The 26,005-nt window shown below is 50.2% G+C and overlaps 3 protein-coding genes across 3 annotated transcripts; 1 reads left to right on the top strand and 2 right to left on the bottom strand.

The window, feature by feature from the left end:
* Nucleotides 1-1,368: 1,368 nt before the first annotated feature.
* On the top strand, nt 1,369-4,417 carry Snapc2 (small nuclear RNA activating complex polypeptide 2). Its single transcript, XM_057765106.1, has 5 exons — nt 1,369-1,571; nt 2,582-2,701; nt 2,833-2,901; nt 3,253-3,604; nt 3,703-4,417. The coding sequence occupies exons 1-5, from the start codon at nt 1,389-1,391 to the stop codon at nt 4,017-4,019; spliced, it is 1,041 nt and encodes a 346-aa protein (XP_057621089.1). The 5' UTR covers nt 1,369-1,388; the 3' UTR covers nt 4,020-4,417.
* A 1,411-nt stretch (nt 4,418-5,828) lies between these two features.
* Ctxn1 (cortexin 1) lies at nt 5,829-7,442 on the bottom strand. The gene is made up of 2 exons (XM_057765211.1): nt 7,258-7,442; nt 5,829-6,850 (listed from the first exon to the last, which is right to left on the bottom strand). The coding sequence occupies exon 2, from the start codon at nt 6,828-6,830 to the stop codon at nt 6,582-6,584; it is 249 nt and encodes an 82-aa protein (XP_057621194.1). The 5' UTR covers nt 6,831-6,850; nt 7,258-7,442; the 3' UTR covers nt 5,829-6,581.
* A 304-nt stretch (nt 7,443-7,746) lies between these two features.
* On the bottom strand, nt 7,747-24,468 carry Timm44 (translocase of inner mitochondrial membrane 44). Its single transcript, XM_057765209.1, has 13 exons — nt 24,359-24,468; nt 22,476-22,571; nt 18,202-18,372; nt 17,435-17,515; nt 16,883-17,032; nt 16,661-16,800; nt 16,293-16,378; nt 15,615-15,707; nt 15,397-15,521; nt 14,068-14,118; nt 11,079-11,168; nt 8,785-8,895; nt 7,747-8,496 (listed from the first exon to the last, which is right to left on the bottom strand). Exons 1-13 carry the CDS (start codon nt 24,401-24,403, stop codon nt 8,377-8,379), a joined length of 1,359 nt encoding a protein of 452 aa, XP_057621192.1. The 5' UTR covers nt 24,404-24,468; the 3' UTR covers nt 7,747-8,376.
* Between the last annotated feature and the right edge of the window lie 1,537 nt (nt 24,469-26,005).

Below are 26,005 nucleotides of genomic sequence, written 5' to 3'. Positions count from 1 at the left end.
TTCAGTGTAATCAATATGCTCTCACGGATAGGGGGCAGGGAGGGCAGGAAAGGGAGGCTACAGGCTGTGCCTTGGGACCAGAACTTGGGGATATTTGTGGCTGGGAAAGACTTAGATTGAAGGGGTGCGACTCCCATCCCCATGAACATATACACCCAGGGAGAGTCAGGGGCCATTTGCCTGGAGCAGAAAATAACACCCAAACTTAAATTAAGCTCTGCTTTCGTCCTCCATTCCAAGAGCTCACTTGCTCCTTCGCTTTTCCCCAGGTCGGACCTTTGCTCTTTACTCCCATCCCCAGACCCTTCCTTCCTTCAGGTCTCTGTGTACTCTCGATTCCCCCTGCTCAAACTCCCCCCTCCTCTGCACTTAAGCAACAATGGAATTTCCAGATCTAGTTTACCAATGAGGAAACGGAGGCTCAGCAATACCAATCAATCTTCACCAAAGTCTCCAGGGCTGTCTACCCCCATAACCCAGACTTATTTTTCTTTCAAGCTAGACTCTCACTAGGTAGCCCAGACTAACCTCAAACTCAACGGTCTTCCCGTCTCAGCCTTCCAAATGCTGGGATTACTCATTACTCCTCATTACTCCTGGGAAGCCAGGGTTGGTTGGTTTGTTTAGATTTCTGTGTGCAAGTGTTTTGTCTGCATGTATGTATGTGCACCATACGCGCATACCTGGTGCTTGGGGAGGTCAGAAGAGGGCGTCGGATCCCTTGGAACTACAATTGGTTGGTGCTAGGAATCAAACTCATGTCATCTACAAGAACAGCAAGTGAGGGCTGAAGAGATGGCTCAGCGGTTAAGAGCATTGCCTGCTCTGCATAAGGTCCTGAGTTCAATTCCCAGCAACCACATGGTGGCTCACAGCCATCTGTAATGAGGTCTGGTGCCCTCTTCTGGCCTTCAGGCATACACAGACACAGAATATTGTATACATAATAAATAAATAAATATTAAAAAAAAAGAACAGCAAGTGAGCCAGGTGTAGAGGTGTATGCTTTTAAATCCAGCGTTCGGGAAGAGCTCCATGAGTTTGAGGCCAGCCTGTCTGCATATCGATATCCAGGCCACCAGGGCTACCTTGCCTCACAAAGGACAAGCCCAGGTTTTTTAGGGCAACAGCCCACTCCTCTATGAAAAGCAAAGCACACCGTACGTATTTCATGGGTTGTCTCAGGAATATAGGGTCTAAAGCTTTGACTCCAGCTCATGAGTGATATAAAACGCAAATAAAATCCGGGGATCCTCCTCCAGAGCCAGTCCTTCAGCTGACAAACGCGAGCCACGCCCCCATCCGCTAAGTCTTCCGGTAGCGCTTTTTCAGACCTTCGCGGCCTCCGTAGCCCCGCCCACCAAGAAAGGGCGCTCTAGAGTTCCGGCATGAAGCCACCGCAGCGACAGCGGAAGGTCCCGGCCCGCTACCTAAGTGAGGCTGCCGGCCCCACGGCTTGGAGCCCCCGCGAGATGCGACATCTACTGAGACTTCTTCAGGCTCGGCGGGACCAGCCGGAGCCAGACGCCGCGGAGCTGGCCAAGGAGCTGCGGGGCCGCAGTGAGGCCGAGGTGGTGTCCCGGGGCTGGGCCAGGGAGCCCGGTGGCCTTGCTGAGCCGGAGCGGGCCTGGGGGGGTGGAGCTTGGGGCGGGACCGCGAGTGGGGTGTGGGGCGGGGTTGTGGTGGCGCTTTGGGGCCGACCTAGGTTTACCTAAGGGGCCTGTTAACGAGGCGCGGTGAAGCTTAGGGTGAGGGGGAGCTTAGGGGTAGATCTCGGATGGCACGCTACTGGATTGTGGGTCTGTACGTAAGTGAAACAAAAACTTCTGAGTGGTGGTGGTGCACGCCTTTAATCCCAGCACTCGGCAGGCAGAGGCACGAGGATCTCTGTAAATTCGAGGTCAGCCTAGTCTGTGGAGCTAGTTCTAGGACAGCCAGGGCTACTCAGAGAAACCGTGTCTCGAAAAGGGAGAGAGGGGGAGGGAGGGGAAGGAGAGGAGAAGAGGGAGGGAGAAATGGAGAGTGAGAGTGGGAGAGAGGGAGGGAGGGAGAGGGGGGAGACGTGTGTGGGCGGGAGAATCAAAGGGCTAAGCAGAGCGGGGTGGAGGTAGTGGAAGTGAGGCTGGAGACTGGGTTAAGGTGGAGTTGGTAGCCAGGTGTGTTGGCGTGTGCCTCTATTCCCAGCATGGTAGACCTCTGAGTTCAAGGCTAACCCAGTCTACATAATTCCAGGACAGACAATGCTATATAAATCTCAACCAAACAAAAAAGGTGAAGCTGGACAAAACCAAAGTTAGTATGACATGAGAGTTCAGGAAATGGGGTGGAGTGGAAGTGAATAGGTTAGTTCTCATATCAGAGCAAGCTGTAGCCCCAGGAAGGAGTTCTCAAGAATAGACCTGGCTTTTACATTTTCATTAGGATAGCTGTTCACACTCTGGGGCCTTGGCTTGAGTCCCAGTAGTTTCGGGAATGTGCAGCATTGGGCTGGTCCGGGATAGGGAACAGTAGCAGTTCCTGAAATAAGCAAGGCAATAAACTGGTCTTGCCTCTGTTTCTGAAAGCTTGTCCTCCTTCCCAGATCTGCCGATTTATCCAGCAGCTCAAAGGCCGTGTGGTTCGTGAAGCCATTCGAAAGGTGCACCCAGGTGGCCCAGAGGGTCTAAGGCGTCAAGAAGCTCAGCTTCCAGCCCCCATAGAGGTAAGGCAGGAAGGTAAGGCGAGGGATGCCCAAGGCTGGCCCCTGAAGGAGGAATTTAAGGAAGGGCAAAGCTTGAAAGACTCCTGGGGGCTGGTCCCTAGACTGACCATGTATCTGCTGGCTTCATGCAGGTATGGATGGATCTTGCTGAGAAATTAACAGGCCCGCTGGAGGAAGCCCTGACTGCAGCTTTCTCCCAGGTACACCCACTGATCCTTGGCAGATCAAAGGCATTTATTACAGGGCACAGGAGTGGGTATGGCCCAGTGGTAGAAAGTCACTGGGTTTAGTCAAGCAATGTAATGTAAATAATCTCCAAACTTGAAGGAGTAGAGAATTGCCAGTGAGTTCCAGGCTTCTCCTGCCCCTACCCAAAAAGGGAAATAAAGAAAAATGTAGATCTGGATCCTGGGCCTTTTCTGTTGCCACACCCAGTAACTCCTGTCCAAGGCCATCTCTTGGTGGGTCACCCTCAGAATGGCAAGGAGGATTTATTCTAGCCTAGCAGGGCAATGGAAGATGAAGGCCTTCCCACTTCCCTTGCTGCATAGGTGCTCACCATTGCTGCTGCAGAACCCATCAGCCTCCTGCACTCCAAGCCAAGCAAGCCTACGAAGGCCTGTGGAAAGCCACTGCTGTTCTTGAGTGCCCAAGGAGGGCAGAAGAATCCTGGCCTTGAAGCCTCTGGGTCTGCCCCTGTAACTGCTGACTCCACTCCTGAGACCTCTGTTCCTGTTCCTAAGGCCTCTGATCCCAACCCTGAGACCCCTGTCTCTGATACCCCAACCAAATCCCTGGCTGGCCCCTCCACAGAGAAAGACTTCGCTGTGGACTTTGAGAAGATCTACAAATATCTGTCCTTCTCCTCCAGAAATGGCCATGGCCCTGAGCTCTCAGCAGCTGGTAAGAGGAGCTGGGGAGGAGAGGGGCTATAATGGGGCGGGGGCTTGGGGTGCAGGGTCAAACCTTGTCCTCTCATTCTTCCCCTTTCCTTCTATCAGAGTCAGCTGTGGTCCTTGACCTGATCACGTCACTTCCAGAGGAGCTGTCCCATCTGCCTTGCACAGCCCTGGTGGAACATATGACCAAAACATATGCTCGACTGATGGCCCCCCAGACCTCTCTCCCTAGCGGGAAGAGCCCCAGGCTGGGAAATGAAGAAAGAGAGACTGGCTCCGAGGAGCCTGACCGAGCCAGTCCTCAGGCCTCTGAGCCCATAGAACAGAGGCCGGCCTGGCAAGCAGTTGGGATCTGCCCATTGAACCCATTCCTGGTACCCCTGGAGCTATTAGGCCAGGTGCCCACCCCTGCGAGGTGAGGGATACTGAAGACCAGATGTGCTGACTTTGGAGCTTCAGTCCAACACAGCTGGTACTGGGTGGCCATGACGATGATTGTGGAAGTCCCTGACATGGTGTCCAGCCACAGGCTAAGTCTTCAGATGTTGCACACACCAGCAGCCTCAGAAAGGGAAGTACAGTTGTCATGAATGGAGATAAGGAACTCTGCACAAAGGCAGAATTCCTGGACAGACAGACAGGGCTGGTTTTACTAGCCCAGTTGTGTGCCTTGTTGTCTGCTGTGGATACCACAACAGCATCATCTGTTTCATGGATATGCTCTCCTGAACCTGGCTTGCACTTGGATCCCCTCAACTATACTGACCACCATACACTTCTCTTCACCCTTTCCTGGGGTGTCCTGTAACTCAATAAAGCTGTCATCTTAGTAGCTATGTGTGCTCTTTGCCTTGTGACAAAAATGGGATCAGGGGCTCTGAAATGACAGTTTGGGAGCTGGAGCAAGATGCCAGAGAAGAGAGTACTATCCCTAGCAAAAGCTAGTGCCCAGGCTGGTGAGATAGTTCCAAGGGTAAAGTGTTTGGTATGCAGCCTGACAACCTGAGATTAATTCCTTGAATTCCTGTAAAGGTGAAAAAAAAAAACCAGTTCCTGAAAATCATCTGAATACACACACTATAGTATGTACGCCCACATCGTGCATGCAAACATACACTAATTTTAAAAAGCTGTTATCTAGAGTGACCGGTTTGGCCATAAGGAGTTCCTTAGTGACTGTGGAGGCGGCTCTTTGACAAATGGGTGGAAGAGGAAGGCTGGGTTGGTCTAATGCAGGACAGGTATTAGGGACAAGGTTTCAAAGCAAAGCAATGATACATCTGAAGCTGACAGTGTGGCCAGCCAGAGGGATGGAACAAAGCCCTGGTTCCAGGGAGGTAAGAGGTGTGTGGGTGGGTGGGGGGGAGTGGAGGAAGAAGGGAGTGGCCCTTCAAGTGGCCTTGGAGCCTCAGCTACCCTTAGGAATAAAGGGAAGAGGGAGGCAGAACTGAGGGTCCCAGAGCTGGGGGAAGTGATTGGAGTTGAAGTTGAATCTTTGTGCTGTTGGGCTTCCCAGCATAAGCTCTAACTGCCCTGTGAGTAGGGAGTAAGGACAGGCCTGGGGAGCTAGGTGCCCTAGCATGATAGCACCCTCCCCCGAGCCTAGCGAGTTTTCTGGGAGTGAGTAAAATTTCTGTTCCCTGAGCTGTGCCTTCGCATGGCTTTCCTTTTATAGAAAGGCTCAGTTCTCCCCACACACATTGCACACGGCTCCCTGAGGCTCACAACACAGCTCCCAGGCAGACTATGGAGCCTAGCCAGCCCACTCCATGGTCGCAGCCCCACAAAGCCAAACCCACAGGTTCTGAGGCACACCTGATGATGGGAACAGAAGGCATCACGTTCAGGAGTTTGGGGGCTGCAGTTGGGTTCTGGAAAACAACCCCATCCTAGCTTCCCGTAGTCTTCAGTGACTCCCTGGGTCAAGGGGAAAAGAGTATGTATGTGTGGGGGTGTCTCAACTATGCTATGAGCTAGGGGGATGGATGACTGTTAGCTCCCCCACCACCTCTAAAGCTACTGAAAGGTCGTGTATGAAACTGGGGATTTACAGGACTAGGCAGCAGTTAAAACAGCAGTTCTGGGCTCTAATTCTAGATCAAAGAAGGACTTGCTTGAGGCAAGTCATTCTAGCAGCCTGGCCTTTGGTCCCATAGAAGGGGTATCCTAACAGGGGCTTGGCTTTCTCATAAGTTCCCAGAAGCAAACAGGCTAAGAACAGTACTGGCTAACTCAGCACTCTGCTGGGCATGCAGTAAGCGCTCAATAACAGCTTTATTTTCATCTCCATTGTTCAGAAGCAGGGAGGAGTGAAAAGGCAAGACGAGGGCGCAGGGACATGGAGTTGGGAGGGGCAGAGGAAAGGCCTCTCTAACCTGTGCTGGGGCTGGGGCTAGGGTTGGGAAGGGGATGAGCCTGCTTGGATTCCTCCTGCACATCAAGTGCCAGACATTCTTGACACAGCAGCAGGTGGGGTTCCGGGGTCTGTCTCTAGGGCAGGCTGTACCATGCTTTGTAGGTAGGCAGCGTCCATTGTGAGTCGAAGTGAGCCTGCCTGCCAGGGCCAGAACTCAAGGAGTGCATTGAAATTGGCGATGATCACAATAGGGGACAGAAGGGGATAGAGGAGTCCACACACCTAGGAAAGGATGTAACATTCATGCCTGGTTGGTAACTGGGGAAGGCTGAGGTTGGTGCGGGATGATTCGCCCAGTAGGGATACAGAGCTGAGTGATCAGCAGTGAGAATGAGAGTGCAGAGAGAAGGGGACGGGGCAGATAAAGGCACCAGGTGGGGTTCTGGCCCGGCCAGGAAGGGAGATGGGTGGCTAAGGGGGTAAGGACTGGATTTCTCCAAATGCCTTCAACTCCGGCCTAGGGCATCTGGGGCACAATACTTAGTGCAGTCCAGGCTGGTGGCATTCCTCCACCGGGCCGGCCCTCTCTGGATCTCAGAGGACCGGCCCGGGACTCGGTGCCCCCTCACACCAACGCATAGTCGAACTGCCCTCGTTCGAGCGCCTCCTTGTGGTCGGTCCAGGACGAGGCAGGCATCCGGCTATAGGGGTCTAGCAGTATGCGCACACAGCGCACCATCAACAGAACCAACACCACGAGCAGGCAGAGCACGAAGGCGAACACCGTGCGTTGTTCGACGTCCAGGCCCGCGCCCACCGGGGGCCCCGTCGATGGCGGCAGTGGCTCCGGTGACAGTGTCCACGCCGCGCTCATAGCTCACATCGCCGCGCGCCCTGCAGAGAGAGGGGTGCCCACCCCGGGGTCCGCGGGGATGAGGCTACGCCCTCTCTGCACCTCCATCCACCCCTTCTGGAGTAGCCCCTTTGCAGTACCCTGCAACACCGTCCCTGTTCGTGCTGCCGTCTCCGGGCTACGCCCATGCCCAGCCTGTGTGCTCTGCCGCTACAGTCACTCTGGGACCCAACTCTAGCGGTGAGCGCAGGTGGGGTCGCTGAGAGCCAGGACAGGGCTACTCAGATCCGCCCAGTCTGCGCACAACAGGTGCGAACGCGCTGGGCCAAAGACCCGAGCTGCACGGTTTAAACTGGTCCCCACCCCGCTCCCTTTGTTCTCCGTCCTCAGCCCAAGACCCCCTCCCCCACCCGTTGCCGCCTCCCCAGCCACAGCGCGGCCCCCTCACCCTTGGTCCTAGACGGGGACCGGCCGCCCCGCAGCCCCTCTCTCTCCGGGGACTCCTGCGCTGCTCTGCTCTTCCCCGGGTGGCGGCGGTAGTGGCGGAGGCTGTAGCAGCCCCGGCTCAGCCCACCCCAACCGCCCCTGAAGCGGTGGAGACCGAGGGAGGAAGGAGAGGCGCGCGCCAGCCGGGCCGCCGCGGCTGTTCCCATGGTGACGGGGGCGGGGCCGTGAGGGGTGGAGGATGTACTGGGAGCGGCGCCTGGGCTTGTCACCCCGCCCCGGTCTGCCTACCGGGAGACTGGACCTTCTCACCACTACTGCCTGTGGAGACAGCCCAAGGTCCAGATCCAGCTCCCAGGGTACTGAAGACCTCACCAGGGCGTGGGTAGTTGCTAGCCTCCACTACGGGGAAGTCTCACCCTGACCTCCGTATCTCTGTTCTTCCCGACCGACCCCTCATCCCAATCTGTTTTACGAGGATCCTGATGCGCCCAGGTACCACCACCCATTAGTGTTTAAGATGCTCAGTCTCAGGGAGCCCTCAATTCAACAGAGACCAGATAGCTGGGGTGGTTATTCCTCTCCACAAGAGGACAGGGTCCTGGCCTGAGAAGGTGGCACCCTATCTAGCTATAATCCTCCACTGACCTTGAAGGTCTCTCTGTCACAGGTCTTCAGTCCCAGCCTTCCCGGAAGAGACATATACTTCAGACCGTTCGAAAGCCTCTTCTGCACTTTGGTGTTTTATTATGTCCAGATCTTAGGCTTATGTACAGGAAGAGCATTGATTAAAAAAAAAAAAAAAAAAAAAAAACCTAAAGCGGCTTGGCAGGCCATGCCAGTGGACTACTTAGAACAGCAGGCCAGGCCTCATCCCACTGACCACAGGAGTCCCTGGGCTGGGACTTCGTGACACTGCCAGCAGTCCCCTGAGGCATTCTGGGGTACTTCCCAACCCTGCCAGGCACCTCCAACCTTTTCCTTGTCCAGTGATTGCACAACTGCCCTGAAGAACTTGGGGCAGAGGCCATACATGGTCTTGTGCCAAGGTGCCTCATGGAGCCTCTGTGTATCTGTCCCACGATGGTCTAGCTCTGGAGCTGCCTAGACACCATCGCTGCCCTCAGAGGATCTGTTCTGTGCTGGAGGCTGAAATGTCCAGAAGGCGCCAGGCAGCATAAGGGTTGAGCTCCTGCTGGTCTCTGCAGAGTGCCCACACGTACAGCATGCGTAGCACCTTGTCCTGTGGAGACCCAGCAGAGTGAGGGGCCAGGCTTGATGGGTATATAAGGGGGCTTCTGAGCGAGGCAAGGAAGGCTCTAGGAGGGGCCAGGGAGGGGTGCTTGGGGCTTTTGGCTCTGGGCAATGCTCAGACAAGATGGTGGATAAGATCCCAACTTCAGAACCCTCCTGGCTCCAAGCTGGCTCCAAGCTGGCTCCAAGCTGGGTGGGGTCTATGCTGGGCAGGTATGCATAGGGCTTTCTGTGTGAGAAGCTGTCCCAAACCTCCACTCCCTCAATTCCCACTCACCGGGTCACCCTCAACCACCTCGCCTTTGGGGTTCTTGATCACCATCACCAACTGGGCTTGAAAGGTGACGATCAGCACAGGGCCCTGCTCCATCATCTTGCCCATGGCCAGCTGCAAGCAACACATAAGCATGGGCCTCAGTATAGCATACCCTCCCACTACCCTGGAGACGAAAAGCCCCAAAGCTGCATCCTGTAGGAAAGAGGCCTGACACCTTGCCCTACTAAAAGCATGGTACCCCTCCACCACTTTGGGGGAGTGATTTTCCAACAGGCTCCTTCTCATGGATGCCAGGCCTTCAACTGTGGGATTCTCTGTCCCCAGCCTGGAGGTGAGGGAGGGCAGGAAGTTGACTCTGCTTTGCCCGCAGCTCCCGCCAGTAAAGAAGTCTGGGTGGCTGAAGTTCAGCTGCCTGTTAGGCCATGCTGCAGAGGCTGAAGCAGCACTGTAGTAGGCTCAAGGGCTCAACGCTCACTAGGGGCCCAACAGCACAGGTGCTCCTGGATGCAAGATGCAGGGCATCCTGATAAACCCACTTAAAAATAACACTGAAGGGCTGGAGAGATGGCTCAGGGGTTAAGAGCACTGATTGCTCTTCCAGAGATCCTGAGTTCAATTCCCAGAAACCACATGGTGGCTCACAACCATCTGTTAGGAGATCTGATACCCTCTTTCGGCCTGCAGGCATACATGCAGGTAGAACACTGCATACATAATAAATAAATTAAAAAAAAAAAACAGCATTGAGTAGGCGCAGTGGTGGTGCACGCCTTTAATCCCAGCACTGGAGAGGCAGAAGCAGGCAGAACTCTGTGAGTGCAAGGCCAGTCTGGTCTATAGAATGAGTTCTAGGACAACCAGAGTTGCATAGAGAAACCCTGTCTACAACTTCCCTCAACAGAAAATATCATTGAAAACTCACTAAAATACCAACTATAACATGCATCCTAGCAAGTTATGTTGGCCTTCACGTGAACATGATTATCTAATGCAAAGCTTATTTCTACTTTGATAGAACACCTCGGGTAGCCCAAGCTGGCCTCGAATTCACTATATAGTTATAAATGGCCCTGAATTCCACTGCCTCAGCCTTCAAATGCTGGGATTATCACATCCAGTCAACATAACCTATTTTATAATAAAATTATAGATTTTTAAAAGTATGGCTGTATTATTTAGCCCAGAATGTCCTTGAACTTTTGGGATCCTCCTATCTCAACATCCAGAGTGCTGGAATTATAGGTGAGTGCCATCATGTCTGGCTTACTGCATAGAATTCTGCTTGCTATTTCTCATTTGTATCTGAGTAGTAGGTATGCTAATATGTGCACATAAAGAGAGACCAGCGCAGGATAATAGGTGTCTTTCCCTATTGCACTCCACCTTGTTTTTGAGAGGGGGTCTCTTATTGAACCTTACACTCAACATTTTAGCTAGGCTGGCTGGCCAACAAATCTCCCAGAATCTGCTTGTTTCCACCCAAATGCTTGGAGTTATAGGCATGAGCAGCCATGCCTGCCTGGCTTTTTAAAGTCAATGTCACTTGCTTTTACAGCAAGTGCTCTTACCCGAACAGAGCCATCTTCCTCAGCCTTGACAGAATTTTAAACAAAATCTGAAATATGGTATCAACCGAATTCACTAATATGCAACAATTACTTTTACACCATTAAGAAGTTAAAAACAAACAAACAAACAAAAAACTCTAGGCATGGTGACCCAGGCCTTTAATCCAAGCACTCAGGAGGCAGAGGCAAAGGGTGTGAGTTTGAGGTCAGCCTGGTCTAAGCAATAAGTTTCATAAGTTCCAGGCCAGCCAAGGCTACAGAATGAGACCCTGGAGAGAGCCAGTCAAAAGTGTAGCTCATTGGCAGAGCACTTCCCACCATAGGCAAGGCCCTTGAATCAGTCTCTATCCCCCTCAGACCTCCCTCCAAAACCAACCAAACACCAGCCAATCTAAGACACATCATTTAGCTGGGGGATCTCTTATACTCCAACTACAGAAATAAGCAAAGCTTTGTGAGGCAGACCATACATTTTTGCTTGTTGTTGTACTAGGAATTCAACCCGGGTCTTACATATGCTAGGCCAGAACTCTTACCACTGAGCTATAACCCCAGTCCTCTTCTTACTTTTTCTTTTGAAGCAGTGTCATTAAGTTACCCTGATTAGCCTGGAACTCAGTCTGTAGCCCAAGCAGACCTTGAACTCAAGACCTGCAGGCCTGGCTGTGTTACAGGCTATGTCAGCTGGTGCTTCACTCTACCGTCCCTTCCCTTGGGGTGACTTACATCCACATTGCTGATGTCGAGGATTCTGGAGTGGAACTGGAGGCCCAGAGCCTTGGCCTGCTGGATAGGGTGGGCCAGCTGGCTGTAAGTCTGCAATGAGAGGCAACAGGCTCATGTGGTCAGTCACTGATGGAGTTTGGGTCATACCCAGAAGTGGAGCCATGTTCACAGGCTCCAGTACTAAGAGAGGCAGAAGCCAAGAGCACAAGTCCAAGCCCAGAAGTAAAGTATGCCGCTCTTCGCTGGCCAGAATTGAAGACTTGCTTCTCATTATGGAAAGAGCCACACTCCCAAGTGGGAGCAGCATTAATCAGTACAGTAGGTAATTCCACAGCATCATCCAAAGGACACTCCCAGGGTAAGTGGGTGGACTCTTGGCTGATCTCTACTGTTCCAAGATTCACCTCCCCTAGAATCCTGGCCTGGAATCAGATGTCTTTTCTAGGATTTGTCCCAAACCTATGAGCTGCCCTGGAACTTACTGCTGAGTGGCCTCTCTCATAGAACACCCAAAGTGCCACTCTCTACTGCCACAAGAGCCTTGGGGGCATATGGCCACGTGCTAGAGAGCAGTTTCACTGAGCTTGGAGGCAACTAGGACAGAAAAATGCTTTGAAGGCATCTGCTTAAGAGGGCCAGGGGACAAGCAGTAGTGCCGGGGTAGGGAAGTGGCTCAGTGGATTAAGCACTTGCTGCACAAGTCTGTGATCCCAGAACTTCTGCAGTGAGATGGGAGGCTGTGACAGAAGAAATCTCTGGAAGCTCTTGGGCCAGCTAGAGACCCTGTCCCACATTAAGATGGAAGATGAGGATCAACACTTGAGATTGTTCTAAGACCTTCACACATGCATCATGGCACAAGCACACACACATATCACATACACACACAAAGCATTGCTAGCCCCACCTGGTGAGTTTCTGCTGTTTGTTGCTATAGAGATGAGTTTCACATAGCCCAAGCTAGTCTTGAATTCTATATAGCAAAAGATAAATCTGAACATCCCAGTAGTGGGATGGTAAGCATATGTCTCCATCACCCATGCAATACTGGGTATCAAACCCAGGGCTTCCAGCATGTTAGGCAAGCACTCTAAAAACAGAGCCACATCCCAGACCCATGCACTTCTTCTCTCTCTTTTTTTTTTTTTCTTTTTTTTTTCTTTTTCGAGACAGTGTTTCTCTGTGGTTTTGGAACCTGTCCTGGAACTAGCTCTTGTAGACCAGGCTGGTCTCGAACTCACAGAGATCCTCCTGCCTCTGCCTCCCGAGTGCTGGGATTAAAGGCGTGCGCCACCACCCATGCACTTCTTTAAGACAACATTTTAAAGACACCTTACTTGTAAGCAACCAGAATTTCAGCTGTGTTCTAAGGGGTACCAGGCCACTCCTGGGAAGAGGATCAGTCACAACTTTGTGGTTCCAAGGGAGGGAGTGGGGAGGGGATCCTCTCATAAATGCCCGCTAGCTTAGTCACAGTGCAGGGGAGTATTTCAAAAGAAAACCTGACAAATCTCTGCTTTTCCCAAGCTGTTTGTGAGCTGAGTGCAGAATGAGCCAAAAAAGGGCCCTAGATTGCTTCACACAAAGAAGCTGGAGGAAAGAAAACAAAACAAAAACCCCACAACCCTGCCTGGAGAGACAGCCAGAAGCCAGCAGGGTGAGGTGAGGTGGCCTGACAGACCAGACGAAAGCAGGAGTTCCATGGGGACAGGGAGGCTGCCAGGAGGAAGCAGACGGCATGTGCTCCCGGGGAAGATGCTGGCCTCCCCACAGCCTGCTCTGCCAGTGACCCTGGGAACCTTAGCCCTGACTCCGGGAAGCAGCTGGGGCATCATCAGAACACAGTGTCCGTCCTCGGGCGGGAATCCTACCCACACTTCTGTTTTGATCTGTGTTATATTATCTTATTAGAGGGAGGACCTGCTGTGACACATACTTCAGTACCCACAGTTAACTCTCACAGTCACAAGGGGCACCATGTGGGGGCTCAAGAGTGCTAGGAGAATTTCATATATTCAAGTGACTTCTTCTATCCTCTCCCTGAACTTGAGGCCCCCAATGTGCACATTCAAGGCCATCTTACATGGGGTTCCAGTCATAGCCACGTGAACCAGGACAGAAAATAGACAACAGGCCACCCTGGAAAAATCACATCATTCCATGGCATGAATCGTTTCTGTAATTCTCTTTAATCAAAATTAGTTTATGAGTGTTGGGGAGATGGCTCAGCTGGTAAAGCCCTTTCTGTGCAAGTATGAGGAGTGGAGTCTGGATCCCAAGAACCCACATAAAAGAGGGATAGATGTGGAGGTTTTCTAAGTCCAGAGCCCAGTAGGTGGAAACAGGGAGCCCCTGGGAAAGTTGGCTAGCCAGGCCAGGTGAAACAGCAAGCTCTGGGTTCAGCAAAGACTCTGCCTCCATACAAGGTGGAGAGCGATTATCATCAACCTTCATCAGTCTTCAAGCTTCCAGATGCATGTGCCCACACACACACACACACACACACACACACAGAGATACATATGCCACACGACTCTCCGGATCCCATCAGTTTACAGGGCTGAAGATATAGGGGTCAGAAGGTGGAGGGAGAGAAGGGAAACAAGGAAACTGGCAGTTGTGGACCAGGCTTTGCATTAGGCACTAAACAGAGAAGGGATCATTTCTGACATTTCTAGTTTCCAGCTGAAGACTCAGTCCCTGACTTGTGGGTACCTGTGCATCACACACAGAAGAAAGGACAGATGGATGGGCTGTTGGGCTCTGTGGGAACCAAGTATATCAGACATGAGGACCTCCCTCCCACTGGACATAGGCCAGAGCCACCCAAGCAGACTTTATGCTACTCGTTTATTTTTGCAATGCTGGGATGGAACCCAAGACAATACACATGCTAGGAAAATGCCTGGCCCTGAGGCCCACCCCAGCCCTTCTGACTTTCTGCTTCGCTTTGCTGTGGGCTAAAATGAGAAAGGAGTACTCTACTCACAGCTTCATAGCACCAGTCTTTGAGAATGTCGAGCTCCCCAGAAATCATGGCCTAAATAGGGAAAAGGAAAAAATAAGCATGAGAAAGTGGGTGGGCTTTTGCAGCAGAATGCTTGAGAACAGTCTCTGGCAGCAGCCCTTCCTGAAGACCCCTGGACTCCTGTCCCTCAGCTTAGGTCTGGGGAAGAGAGAGGCTGGGTCAGATGGCAGGCAGCTGTGGATGTCCTGGGAATCCCTGCGTTAATATTCATACAGCTCTGGTCTTTTGGGTGCAGGACAAGGAAAGGCAGGGGGAGCAGGGGAGCACTCACAGTGGGGGAGTTGCCTTCCAGCTCTACCTCCCTAAGGACCAGGTTTAGGAGAACAAGAAATGAGGAGGGAGGAGGTAGAGGATATGCCACGCAAACCTAGGACTAGTTCTGCTGAGGAGGGGGAGGGAGGTGCCCAGGGAGAAAGCAAGAACCAGCTGGGGCAGATCCCCGGAGAGTCTGCCCGGGTAACACCTGCTGTTCTTGGTGATCGCTCCCTTCCCACCTCCTCTCAGTTCTGCCCAAAGCGTGAGAAGGAGCTGAGAAACTGGAAAGAGAGGAGCAGATGAAGCACAAGGAGGCAAGAGGAAGGAGTAAGGCCTGGGGGCTGGTGTCTTTTCCTATAGGGCTGCCCCAGATCCTGCCATATTCCAGGGGCTTCAGGGAGGCAGACGGACCGCCAATACAGGTGCACTGTATTGTGACCTGAACAAGACATGCCCTCCTGGCTTACAAACCAAAGATGCAAGAACATTTGAGGAATATGAATGTCAGGAATACCAGAGACAGTGAATCCAGACCTCACCTCTGGTCTGGCCAGGGCATTCTAGATCTCAACAAAAATGTAGTGGCTGTCTGCTTCTCCCCGATGCCCGAAAAGCCAGGGCCCTTAAGCTGTTCCCAAATGGCTTCAGGAGAACTATAGCAGAAGGTACAGTGCAGAGCTTCTGGGACAAGAGCTGTGACTGCATGACCACAAAGGCAGAGAGAAACCTATCCTGGAGCTATGATGCCCCATGGAGAAGGCAAGAAACTTCCACAGCTATCCTCACAGGAGCCAGCACTAACTGCCATGGGACGGGCACAGGACTCTGTAGGCGGGGGAATTAAGAGTCATAGCCTAAGGTGCAGCAGCTGAAGTCAGGTAAGCAGCCTAGGAGCAGCAGATCTGCTCAGAAAACAGTTAGAGCAACCTGGTTACCCTGAGGTAATCTAGACTCAGTCCTAGGGTAACCACCCAGAATGAGGGGGAGGGGGTGCAGCAGGCCAGGGCTCCACCATAGTTGCAGCATGGATCGCACCTCTAGGATGTTAGGGATGATGTCACTCTCACACTGCCGAAGAAAGCGGTCCTTGTCGAAGTTTGGGTCCGCTCTAAGGATCTCTGTGAGCACCTCTGACATTTCTGTCTTTGAGAAAAGGCCCCCTGCAGGGAGACAAGCCCTCAGTTTAGAGCCTACATTCCACCCCTGACTGTAGGTAGCCACAGCAGACAGGAGGGTCTTGAAGCCACACTCACCCAGCAAGTCAGTGACTTTGTCTGTTAAGGCCCGGGATGCCCGGATGAGAACATTGTCACTCTCATCGTACTTTATCTTCATCTCGAAGAAGCCTATGGAGGGTACACACAGGGGCTAGAGACAGAACCTTTCTAAGAAGATGCCCTGATTCCAGTTCCTGAGAATTCCCTACAAGACGCCCCTTCTTGACATGGGTCAGATCTAGGCAAGCCACCTGTGGGCTTCGACCTGCCTCATCTTAGCATGTGGATTATCAACCCACCTACCTGGAAAAATGCAGAAACTCAGTTACAGTCCCAAAGGGGCTGTGCAAAATTTGGTATGCCACCCCTGCTGGCTGTTGCCTCCACTACAAAGGAAACACAGGCCTCTAGTAGTCCTCACAGGAGAAGGAACAAAGGTATGTAGCCAGTGGCTCTCCTGCTCAGCTGCTGGAGAAATCCTGTGCCTAGCTGAAAAGTGAAGGTCAGTCCCACCTCTGTCAATTCCAGGGCTCCTGACACCCGAACTAGTCACCCAGTATCTTACTGACAGAATCTATAGCTAGACAGGTAGGAGGCACTAAGGAGGTGCGCAGTCCTATCTGATACCATCTCTCCTTCTCTAAGTGAGGCTCTGCCTGGCTAGTATCTGCTGCCACTGTCCTGCCCAGGACCCAGTAGGCTGGCCACACTCACGGTTGAACACCACATTGTTGTTTTTGAAGTCCTTCCACTGCTGGTACCACTTGGAGTCCTTGTGTAGCACAAGCCCCAACGCTTCCCTGGGGGAGAAGGCAGGTGCCTAGAATGAAGTGCAGACCCCAGAGCCCTGCACGCTTCTGTGACCACTGGGAGGTCAGCAGAGGTTAACTTCACATCCAGGAGCTTCAACTCCACCCTTCCTTCCTCTTCTTTCCTCCATTGCTCTCTCTCTCTTCCCCCAGTTCTCTGGAGGGAGCCAGGAACCCCAAGAAGAGAAACAGGCTTGGGCAGGCACCTCCCAGAGGACCCTGGAAACAGACCCTAGGTGGCCAGGACCACTCAGGGACCTGTCTGGGACCTACTCGTTAGCCTGGAACACTTTGTCTTCTTTGAACTTCGCTCCGGCAAACTCCGTCCTTTTCCGGAGCCGCTCGGGCCGGCGGTAGGGCCCCGTCTGTCCTAGAACGCTCTCATCAATCTCCTTCTTCACCGACTCTACACCCTGTAAGGGAGAGCAGGCCTGTGGTTGCTGAGGGCCACCAGCCTTGGAGGTACCTGCTCCTTCCTGGGCCAGACTCACTCACCTGGGAGATGGCTTTGAAGGCTGCCGTCTTGCCCAGCTTCTCCCCGCCCTTGGATACCGACTCTGCTGATTGCTTGGCTGTCCTGGCAGCCTCTTCTACCCCCTCCTTGATCTTCCGGCCAAGGTCACTCTTACTGACTTCATCAAGACTCTACTGAGACAGAGACAGAGGAGAGGACGCTGCACAGGTCTACAGCACAGTCTTAGAGGAACGCTGCACTTTACCCCCGAAGTTCAGGACTGATTCTCCCTGCATCAGCAAGAGTGGAATGGGAATTCCCAGCCAAGGGGTTCCAATGAAACAACTATCAATGTGAGAGGAGGCTGCCTAAGCCAGTACAGAATGCTGCCCCTCCAGGAGGGTCCTGCATCCACCTGCACCCTCACCCAGGTTCAAGTGTCCCTCCCCTTCTACTTTCAGACGTGAAGAACAAAAATACCCACTTTACCTTCTGTTCTCATCCCAGGCTAACAAACACTTTAATCTTGTGAGTTCCAGTGGGATTCACGCCCCTCACTTAATCCCAGCTGTGGGGTCAGACTCGAGCCTTACCTCTTTCACCGTCCCTGTCAGCTCCCCAAGCTTCTTCTTTATGGCTTCACTGGTTCGCACAGTTTCTGACTCGATGGATTTCTAGGGTCACAGAATTGCCTCTTTTTATTTAGGTATCAGTGAACTCGCTCATCCGACCAAAGGAGCCCAGGAACATTTTCTTGGCTGCTGCAACTCTACGAAGAACTCCAACCCCATGCATGCCCACCCTGAGGGTTCTTATTACCCAGCAGCATGGGATCCCCAAGCTCTGGTCTTTCTCTGAGTGAAAAGAGATAGTTCTGCCAGCCACTACTCAGCAATGCCCTTTTACCTCTATAGCGCAATCTCGGGGGGGCCTGGCCTGCTCTATTCCCAGATAACTCATTCTTTACTAATGTGACAAGGACACCTTCCACCAAGCTGAAGTCACACAAGGAATGTCATCCAAATAGATAGCTTGGGAATACATAGACGGAAAAGACCTTGCTGGGGACTGGTGGGTATCAACAGAATAGAATACAGAGGGACGTAGGCTAAGGGCATGGCACTCTGGAGCTCAGCTGCTCACAGGTAGACAGGGGCACTGTGCCTCCCCACAGGGTACTTGCATGGTACAAAAATGCAAGGACCGGGCCCAGTGGCCATAGCTTGACGGCTGTTCAAGAGACATCAATGCCAGGAGGCCTAGGCAACCAGCTCATGTCCTGATACCTTTTAATCAATGACCTGGTCATCTTTTCCAGCAGCCCTGATCCAAGAAATAAAAACAGGAGTGAGGTACTTACGTATTTTCTTCTGGCTTCCTGGAGAGCATCTGATTCTTCTAGCTTCTTTGCCTCATCTCGGAACTTTTTTATACTCTCTTTCATCTCTTTGTTTTTGGCTAATTCTTGTTTAATGTTGTCTAGCAAGCCTGACAAAAACCCTTTTCTGTTCCCAGTAGAATAGGATTTGGTCTAGAATGAATGTAAAATTGAAAAGAAAGAAGGAAAGTTTAGAGGCTGGAAAGGCACATGTGATAACATCTAGTTACCACTGGGTGCCTGGTTTCCTCCCTTCTGTTGACAGTGGTCTTTAACAGTGAATATGTCTCAATTTGAGTTACAGAAACACCCATGATAAGCCACCACAGTAAATCCTACATGTCCACAGGTTCATATCTATTGATGTTATCAACAAGTCAAATATATAAAATAAAAACTTGCATACCAATGTTCTACCATACTAGTCAGCATGTAATACATAGAACCAAACTAGGTGTCCAACAACAGGGGAAAGGACAAAGAGGATGGCATTTTTTTTGTTTTTGTTTTCAGCCATAAAGAATAAAGTTATGGAGACCAGCCTGGTCTACAAGAGCTAGTTCCAGGACAGGCTCCAAAACCACAGAGAAACCCTGTCTCGAAAAACCAAAAAAAAAAAAAAAAAAAAAAAAAAGAATAAAGTTATGGTTGGGTATGGCAGCACATGCCTTTAATCCCAGCACTTGGGAGGCAGAGGAAGGCGAATTCAAGGCCAGCCCAGTCAGAATGAGTTCCAGGACAGCCAGAGTTACACAGAGAAAAACTGTCTCAAAAAACCAAAAACTAGATAGACAGACAGACAGACAGATAAATTGATAAATGAAGGGATGAATGAATAAATGAATAGAGTTTTATGGTCTTCTGAAAAATTGGAGATAATCATATTAAGTGAATATAAGTTATACTCAAATACTTCGCACACTTCCTCAGTTGTAGGTGTACGATCAAAGCTGGGGAACAAAAGGGACTAATGGGGGGCTGGAGAGATGGCTCAGTGGTTAAGAGCATTGCCTGCTCTTCCAAAGGTCCTGAGTTCAATTCCCGGCAACCACATGGTGGCTCACAACCATCTGTAATGGGGTCTGGTGCCCTCTTCTGGCCTTCAGGCATACACGCAGAAAGAATATTGTACACATAATAAATAAATATTTAAAAAAAAAAAGGACTAATGGGTAGGCCAAGAAAAGGAAGGGTATTGGGGGAAGAACATGCTAACAGTCAATTACATATTTGCATGAAAATGGCCTCATATAACTGTATAGTTCAAAACAAAGCTTCCAAGCTAGGAGTAGCTGCACATGTTGTCACCCTAGCACTCAAAGGACAGGCCTGAGTTCTATCCCTGGGTCCCTGGACTTACATGCTGGAAGGAGTGAACAGGTTCTTTTTTCTTTCTTTCTTTTTTTAAAAAGATTTATTTATTATGTATACAGTGTTCTACCTGCATGTCAGAAGAAGTTATACAGATATACAAATCTCATTATAAATGATTGTGAGTCACCATGTGGTTGCTGGAAATTGAACTCAGAACTTCTAGAAGAGCAGCCAGTGAACAGAGAACAGATTCTTCTTCTTCTTCTTTTTTTTTTTTTTTTTTTCGAAACAGGGTCTCTCTGTAGCTTTGGAGCCTGTCCTGGAACTAGCTCTTGTAGACCAGGCTGGCCTCAAACTCACAGAGATCTGCCTGCCTCTGCCTCCCGAGTGCTGGGATTAAAGGCGTGCGCCACCACCTCCTGGCTAGTGAACAGATTCTTGCAGGTTGTCCTCTGAACTCCAGACCCAGGCCATGGTACATACACTTCTCAAAAAATAAATGTGAGCAGCAGCAGCAACAACAACAACAAAAGACACTGATACAGGAAGCTTGGATCTTTGTGAGTTTGTGACCAGCTTGGTCTACATCGTTAAGACCTTGCCTAAAAAAAACAAAACAACAACAAAAAAAAAACAACCCCCCCCCCAAAATATCTATAATTTAAGACCTTGCCTAAAAAAAACAAAACAACAACAACAAAAAAAAAACAACCCCCCCCCACAAAATATCTATAATTTACATTGAGTCAAATGCTATCAGTGTAGTTAGCTGTTAACTTGAATCACCGGAAAAACGAGTCTCAACTAAGGGGCTGTTTAGATCAGATTGGTCTGTTTGGAGAGGCGGGGGTTGTCTTGATTGACAATTAATGTAGGATAGTCCAGCCCACAGTAGATGGTGCCATTCCCTGGGCAGGGAGGGAGTCCTGACTTGTATAACAAGTCTGGCTAAGCATTGGTCCAAGTGAACCAGCAAACACGGTTTCTTCTGTATTTCCTTGGTTGTAAGTGCATTCCCTGGTTGGAGGTACTCTTGCAAACATACAACTAAGCAGCTCATATGTGGCTGTCTGAAAAGACCATAAACCGTGAGTCAACAGCATGACATTCTGAAAATGGAAAAACTACGGAGACAGTAAAAATACTAATGGTTGACAATGGTCTAAGGGAAGGACAAATGAACAAGGGAAGTCCAGAGGATCATTTAGGGCAGTGAAGCTGTTTGAAGATTATGGTTGAGTATACACAGTACCATGGCTTCATGTGGGAATCAGAGGAAAACTTGTGAATGGGTTACAGGGACCGAACTCAAGTCTGGAGGCTTGTATAGCAAGCACTTTTATCCACTGAGTCATCTCGCTAGCCCCTGTTCTCACTGTTTATGTGGAGGGGTTTGCTTTGAGATAGGGTCTGGAAGCCGGTCTTGAACTTGTTATGTAGTTGAACTTCTGATGTTCTTGCCTCCACCTCTCAAGGGCTAGGATTACAGATGTGCACCACCATGCCTGATTAGTGGAACTGTATTGTCTTTTCTCTACAATGATAGAGACAAATCCTCATCCCCTTGTTATACCCTCTCAGAATGCATACGTAACACAGAAATGAACCTGAATGCAACCAGATTTCAGATCTTAACAATATATCCACTCTGGCTTATCAGCTGTAGCAATGTCACTCAGAATGGGAAATATGACTAACTGGGACCTGTGAGCAGGAAAGGGGAAAATTGGCTAGAGAGCACCCTCTGTACTTTTTGTTAATTTTGGGGTTTTTGGAGGGATAGTTTTGTTATGTAGCTAGTTTGAGATGGTTTCATTATATAGCATTGGCTAGGCTGGAACTCTCTATGTGGAGTTGACCAGGACAGCGTAGAACTTACCAAGATATGACAGCCTTTGTCACCTGAGGGCTAGGATTAAAAGCATGCACCATAAAGCCTGATCCAGTCTATTTACTATTTACAGGATCTTATGTAGCCTAGATTAGCCTCTAACTTGCTAAGTACCTAAGGATAACCAAGAACTCCTGGTCCACCAGCCCCCAGAATGCTGGAATGACAATTGTGCATTGCTATTTCTAGTGCACGCTGTACTGGGGACAGAACCTACGAGTTTATACATGTCTGGGAAGCATTCTAGCAACTGAGCCACAGTTCCAGCCCCATTTAATTTTTCTGTAAAGCTAAAATGGCTCTAAAAGATAGAGCCTGTCAAAAGTAAGACACCAAAGCAAGGCCATGGTGGTGCAGACCTGTGATTGCAGCACTTAGGAGGTGGAAGCAAGAGGCTAGCCTGAGCTACATGAACTCCTATCTGTAAAAACAACAGTTTAAGGAACAATGAACAGAATGTCAACTGGAGTAGCCCTGTGTGGCTGATGCTTGTTACGCTTGCCCAGTGGTTAAAGGCCAACTGCCTCCCTGGCTCTTGTCAAGCCACAAGGGAGAGCAGCAGTGAGGAAGGAATCACTGGGATCTGTCTCGCTCCTAGAATGCCTGCAGGACAGGATCAGGAAGAAGCTGAGGAGAGGCTGTAGGCAGCATGCATATTTGAGGCTTCCTGCCTCACTTAGTCATGACACACTAACAGAAGTAGTGACCAGGACACAATGAGACCCAAGGAATGATGGAGTGACTTTTTTCCAATACTTAAAATAACCACGCTTGGTGAGGAAGCCACAGACAGAGGCCAGAGAGGGAGAAGGTAAACTGATGCAGGATGCCTTTTCTAGCCATCAGAGCTAACTGTATGCATAATTCCCTGAGGTAAGAGTGCCTCGTTGCTGGAAAAATAAAACAGGAGGCTGACCAAGAGTATTCCAGGACACCCAGAAACAAGGTCTGACTGTTGCTCTCTGTACCTCTGAAGTCCCTGAACACGGAACACTCCCCAAAGTGACTGTGCTGGCATGGTTTCCCCCCAGGCCTCTACTGGGTCACTCACCAGTGTCAGCTCTCCTCCTGGCCGGCTTATCTGGTAGCTTGAACCATGGGGTAGGTTGTGGCTGGAGAGAATTTGGACTCCTTTGCCTAGGCACCTCTAATTGGTTAAGAAAAGAGAGAGATCCATTCAGAAAAGTGGGTGACTCTGAAGGTCACCTGTGAGTTATTTGCTGACCTTGACTTCACGCCTGTTGTAAGAGAATAGGAAATCTTCATAAAATCTGAGTAGTCACTAGAGCTGGGCAGAAAAAGAAAATGCTGCATCTGTACCTCCAGGACCTATTCCCACCTCTGGAACTCAGGAGAGCATGGGGCCAGGAAGCCAACGAGAGTGGTAGGCATGCAGCGTGAAACAAGATCTTTAGGTAAGCCCACAGCACTTTTGCTGATCTCCAACTACAGACATGAATTTCCAGAGACAAACCAGTAAGTTCTTGGCCCAGGGAAAATAATGGAATAAACTTGTAATGTCCTGGTCAAACGTTCTAAATGCCCTCTGGGCAAAGAACTAGGTAACATCACGAGAAAGGGCCGTTCTTCTCCCAACTGAACTTGTAGCTGTTGTGCAGTTGAGTGCGGCACGGGTGTACTGAAACTGAATGACCTACCAGCGCCACTTTTCACTTTACGCATTTTTCTTCTCCATTTCTTCCCAGCTGGGTAAGCACTAGCAACATCCCAAACTCACAGAGATTCAGAAGTGAAGGAGATCGGGCACCATCACTGTCACCCCCACTGTTAGGGTTTATTCACATGATCTGGCTGGCTAGTCTCCTTTTCCATGTGTGTTCTTCCTGAAGCTGCACACTTAGTCAAAGTGGATGACCTTTCTTTGCTTAAGTATATATACCCGTAGCTGTGCTCTCCAGGGAGATGCTCCAAACAAGCTCTTAAGGTCCAAACGCGCACACATACCAGTATGCCTATAGTTACGGAAGGTAGAGCTCTTGGGAGTGTAAATAACCTGTTTTACATTTTCCTTCCTCTCAACAGTTAGCGGTAGATTCATACTGATCTGGGTTTTAGACAAGATCAGGCATCCACTAACTATGGTAAGGTTGCTTAACCTTTCTGAGCTTCAGAGTCTTTACCCTAATGAAAGAGGGCCAAACAACAGCAGCATAAAAAAAAAAAAAAAAAAAAAAAAAACAAAAAACTATACTCTTGAGTGTGCATGAAAGGCCATTGACCTAAGCCAAGAGTCCTAGGTCTTATCCAGGCAAGAATTATCTCCCGCACTTCCACGCTGAGCGTTTGGAGTGGTGATTCAGGAAACACTCTCCGTAAAGAATTTGACAAGGGCTGGAGAGATGGCTCAGTGGTTAAGGGCACTGGTTGCTCTTCCAGAGGTCCTGAGTTCAATTCCCAGCAACCACATGGTGGCTCACAACCATCTGTAATGAGATCTGGCTCCCTTCTCTGGTGTGTGGGCATACATGGAGGGAGAATATTGTATGCATAATAAATACATCTTTAAAAAAAAAGAATTTGACATTCCAATGCGAACTGCGACTGTCACTTTAAAGAAAAAAAACTTTTAGCTGGCTATATTTTCTTACGGGGCACACACAATCTCCCTAGCCAGAGACTCCCTCGTGCACGTGGAATCAGATCCACAGATGAGTGAGAGGTTTACACGTTCCCGGGCAGCTCAGGGTACTGCCGCTCGATGCCGGGGAAGGGGTGGGGAATCGGCTCCCGCCCTCAGGCCTCACTACGTGTGCTCCCTGCTCAAGCATCGGCTGACCCAATGACCCAACCCAAGCCAGCTGTGGAACCCAAAGGGAAAGCCACAAAGGAACAGGGACTGAGGAGAAGGAGGTCTCGAAAGCCGAGCGTCCAAACCCCTTAATTCTGCCCTACCAGCCCCACGCGTCTGCTCACCCGCGGACAGCGGCACCAGCCGCCCCGCAGAGCTGCCGCCGCCATGTTGGAAGAGCCCGTGTGACCTTTCCGCGTCGCGCCTCGATCGCGTCAGCAGCTGCGACGGTCTCTAGAAGCACGAGCCTGGGAAAATCCGGACTGAACGGGTGGGGGTGGGGGACTAGAAGAGAAAGCAGCCTCTGATTGGTCCTCTGTGACGGGGTGGGACCTGAAATGGGACCTGCTTAGGGGCGGTCCAAGCCTCAACACCTCGCACTCTGTGACCCAGCAAGGGAGGGGCCGAGGATGGGATCGGAGAGGTTAGCCACTGCTTGAGGCTTGGGGAGGAAGGCACTTTTGAGAGACCACCTGTGGGAGCCTTCAACTAACGAAAGGGCAGAGGATTTTGAACTCAATTCTCAGCACCCACATGGTAGTTCTTACAACCACCTGTAACTCCAGTTCCAGGAGATCCAATGTCCTCTTCTGCCCTTCAAGGGCACCAGCCAGACACGTAGTTTGGTAGACATACAGGCCAGCAAAACATCTACCTATATACATAAAATTAAGAAAACTACAAAAAGGCGAAGCCTATTGGAGAGGATTCAGTACAGGCTTCGGATAGTCTAAGAGATACCTCAATGATGGATTTTTTTTTTTTTTGAGGGTCTTCTGTAGCACAGCGAGCAAAAGACTCATATACATTAAGAATTCATTAAAAAGACGGGCTTGCACCATCACGCCCAGCTGTGTAGCATTCCTAAATGTGAATCAGCAAAGATCTAACTCTTCTTAAAAAAAAACAAAACAAACAAACTTGCCAGGAGTTGGTGATAATCCCAAATCTCGGGAGGCAGAGAGAGGCGGATCTCTGTGAGTTCAAGGTCAGCCTGTTCAACAGAGCAAGTTCCAGGACTGGCTCCAAAAGCTACAGAGAAATCCTGTCTCGAAAAACGAAAAAAACAAAACAAAACAAACAAACAAAAAAAAAAAACCAAGCCATATTGCCAGCTCTATTACTGAATTTACCTTTATTGAAAAGCAAACAAAAAGGGGGCAGGTGGACACTAGAGAACATGCATTTCTGCCTTTGTGACTAGATAGACTTGTCTCTCAGGAATTCCACTTCTAAGAGAAAGTAGTGGGAGCGGCTTCTACTTTGATCTTATGTGAAATACTCTGTCCTAGTTTGTGTTCCATTGCTATGATAAAACACTGGCCAAAAGCAACGTGGGGAGGAAAGAGTTTATTTCATTTTACAGTTCTTAGGTCACACTGCATCATGAGGAAGTCGGAACAGCAGCTCAAGGCAGGAACCTGGAGGTAGGAATTGAATCAGACTATGGCGGAACATTGATTACTGGCTCACTCCTCAAGGCTCGTTAAGGTTTCTTCCTTGTACAACCTAGAATCCCCTGCCTAAGTGTGGCACCACCGACAGGGTATTGGGCCCTCCCTTATCAGTCACCAAGGAATGACCTATAGACTTCCCTGTAGGCAAGTTTGATTGAGGTATTTTCTCAAGTGAGGTTCTCTCCCCAGATAACAGTGGCTTGTGTCAGGTTGGCTAAACAGTAGCTAGCACAGTTTCATTCCTGTGTCAGACTGGACAAGCACAGGACACAAGTTTGTTGAGGTCTAGGTTAGAAAAACAGCTTCTGTAGGGAG

The sequence above is a fragment of the Chionomys nivalis genome, chromosome 3 (genome assembly GCF_950005125.1).
Source record: "Chionomys nivalis chromosome 3, mChiNiv1.1, whole genome shotgun sequence".
Taxonomy (NCBI): Eukaryota; Metazoa; Chordata; class Mammalia; order Rodentia; family Cricetidae; genus Chionomys; species Chionomys nivalis.
This window is presented reverse-complemented; position numbering and strand designations above follow the sequence as displayed.

Coding starts and splice junctions, on each gene's coding strand:
- Snapc2 (XM_057765106.1), top strand. CDS start 1,389: ATGAAGCCACCGCAGCGACAGCGGAAGGTCCCGGCCCGCTACCTAAGT. Junction 2,702..2,832: donor AGCTTCCAGCCCCCATAGAG/GTAAGGCAGGAA, acceptor GGCTTCATGCAG/GTATGGATGGATCTTGCTGA. Junction 3,605..3,702: donor CCCTGAGCTCTCAGCAGCTG/GTAAGAGGAGCT, acceptor TCCTTCTATCAG/AGTCAGCTGTGGTCCTTGAC.
- Ctxn1 (XM_057765211.1), bottom strand. CDS start 6,830: ATGAGCGCGGCGTGGACACTGTCACCGGAGCCACTGCCGCCATCGACG.
- Timm44 (XM_057765209.1), bottom strand. CDS start 24,403: ATGGCGGCGGCAGCTCTGCGGGGCGGCTGGTGCCGCTGTCCGCGG. Junction 17,516..18,201: donor AGGAAGCCAGAAGAAAATAC/GTAAGTACCTCA, acceptor CTGTGACCCTAG/AAATCCATCGAGTCAGAAAC. Junction 8,896..11,078: donor TCGACATCAGCAATGTGGAT/GTAAGTCACCCC, acceptor TGTTGCTTGCAG/CTGGCCATGGGCAAGATGAT.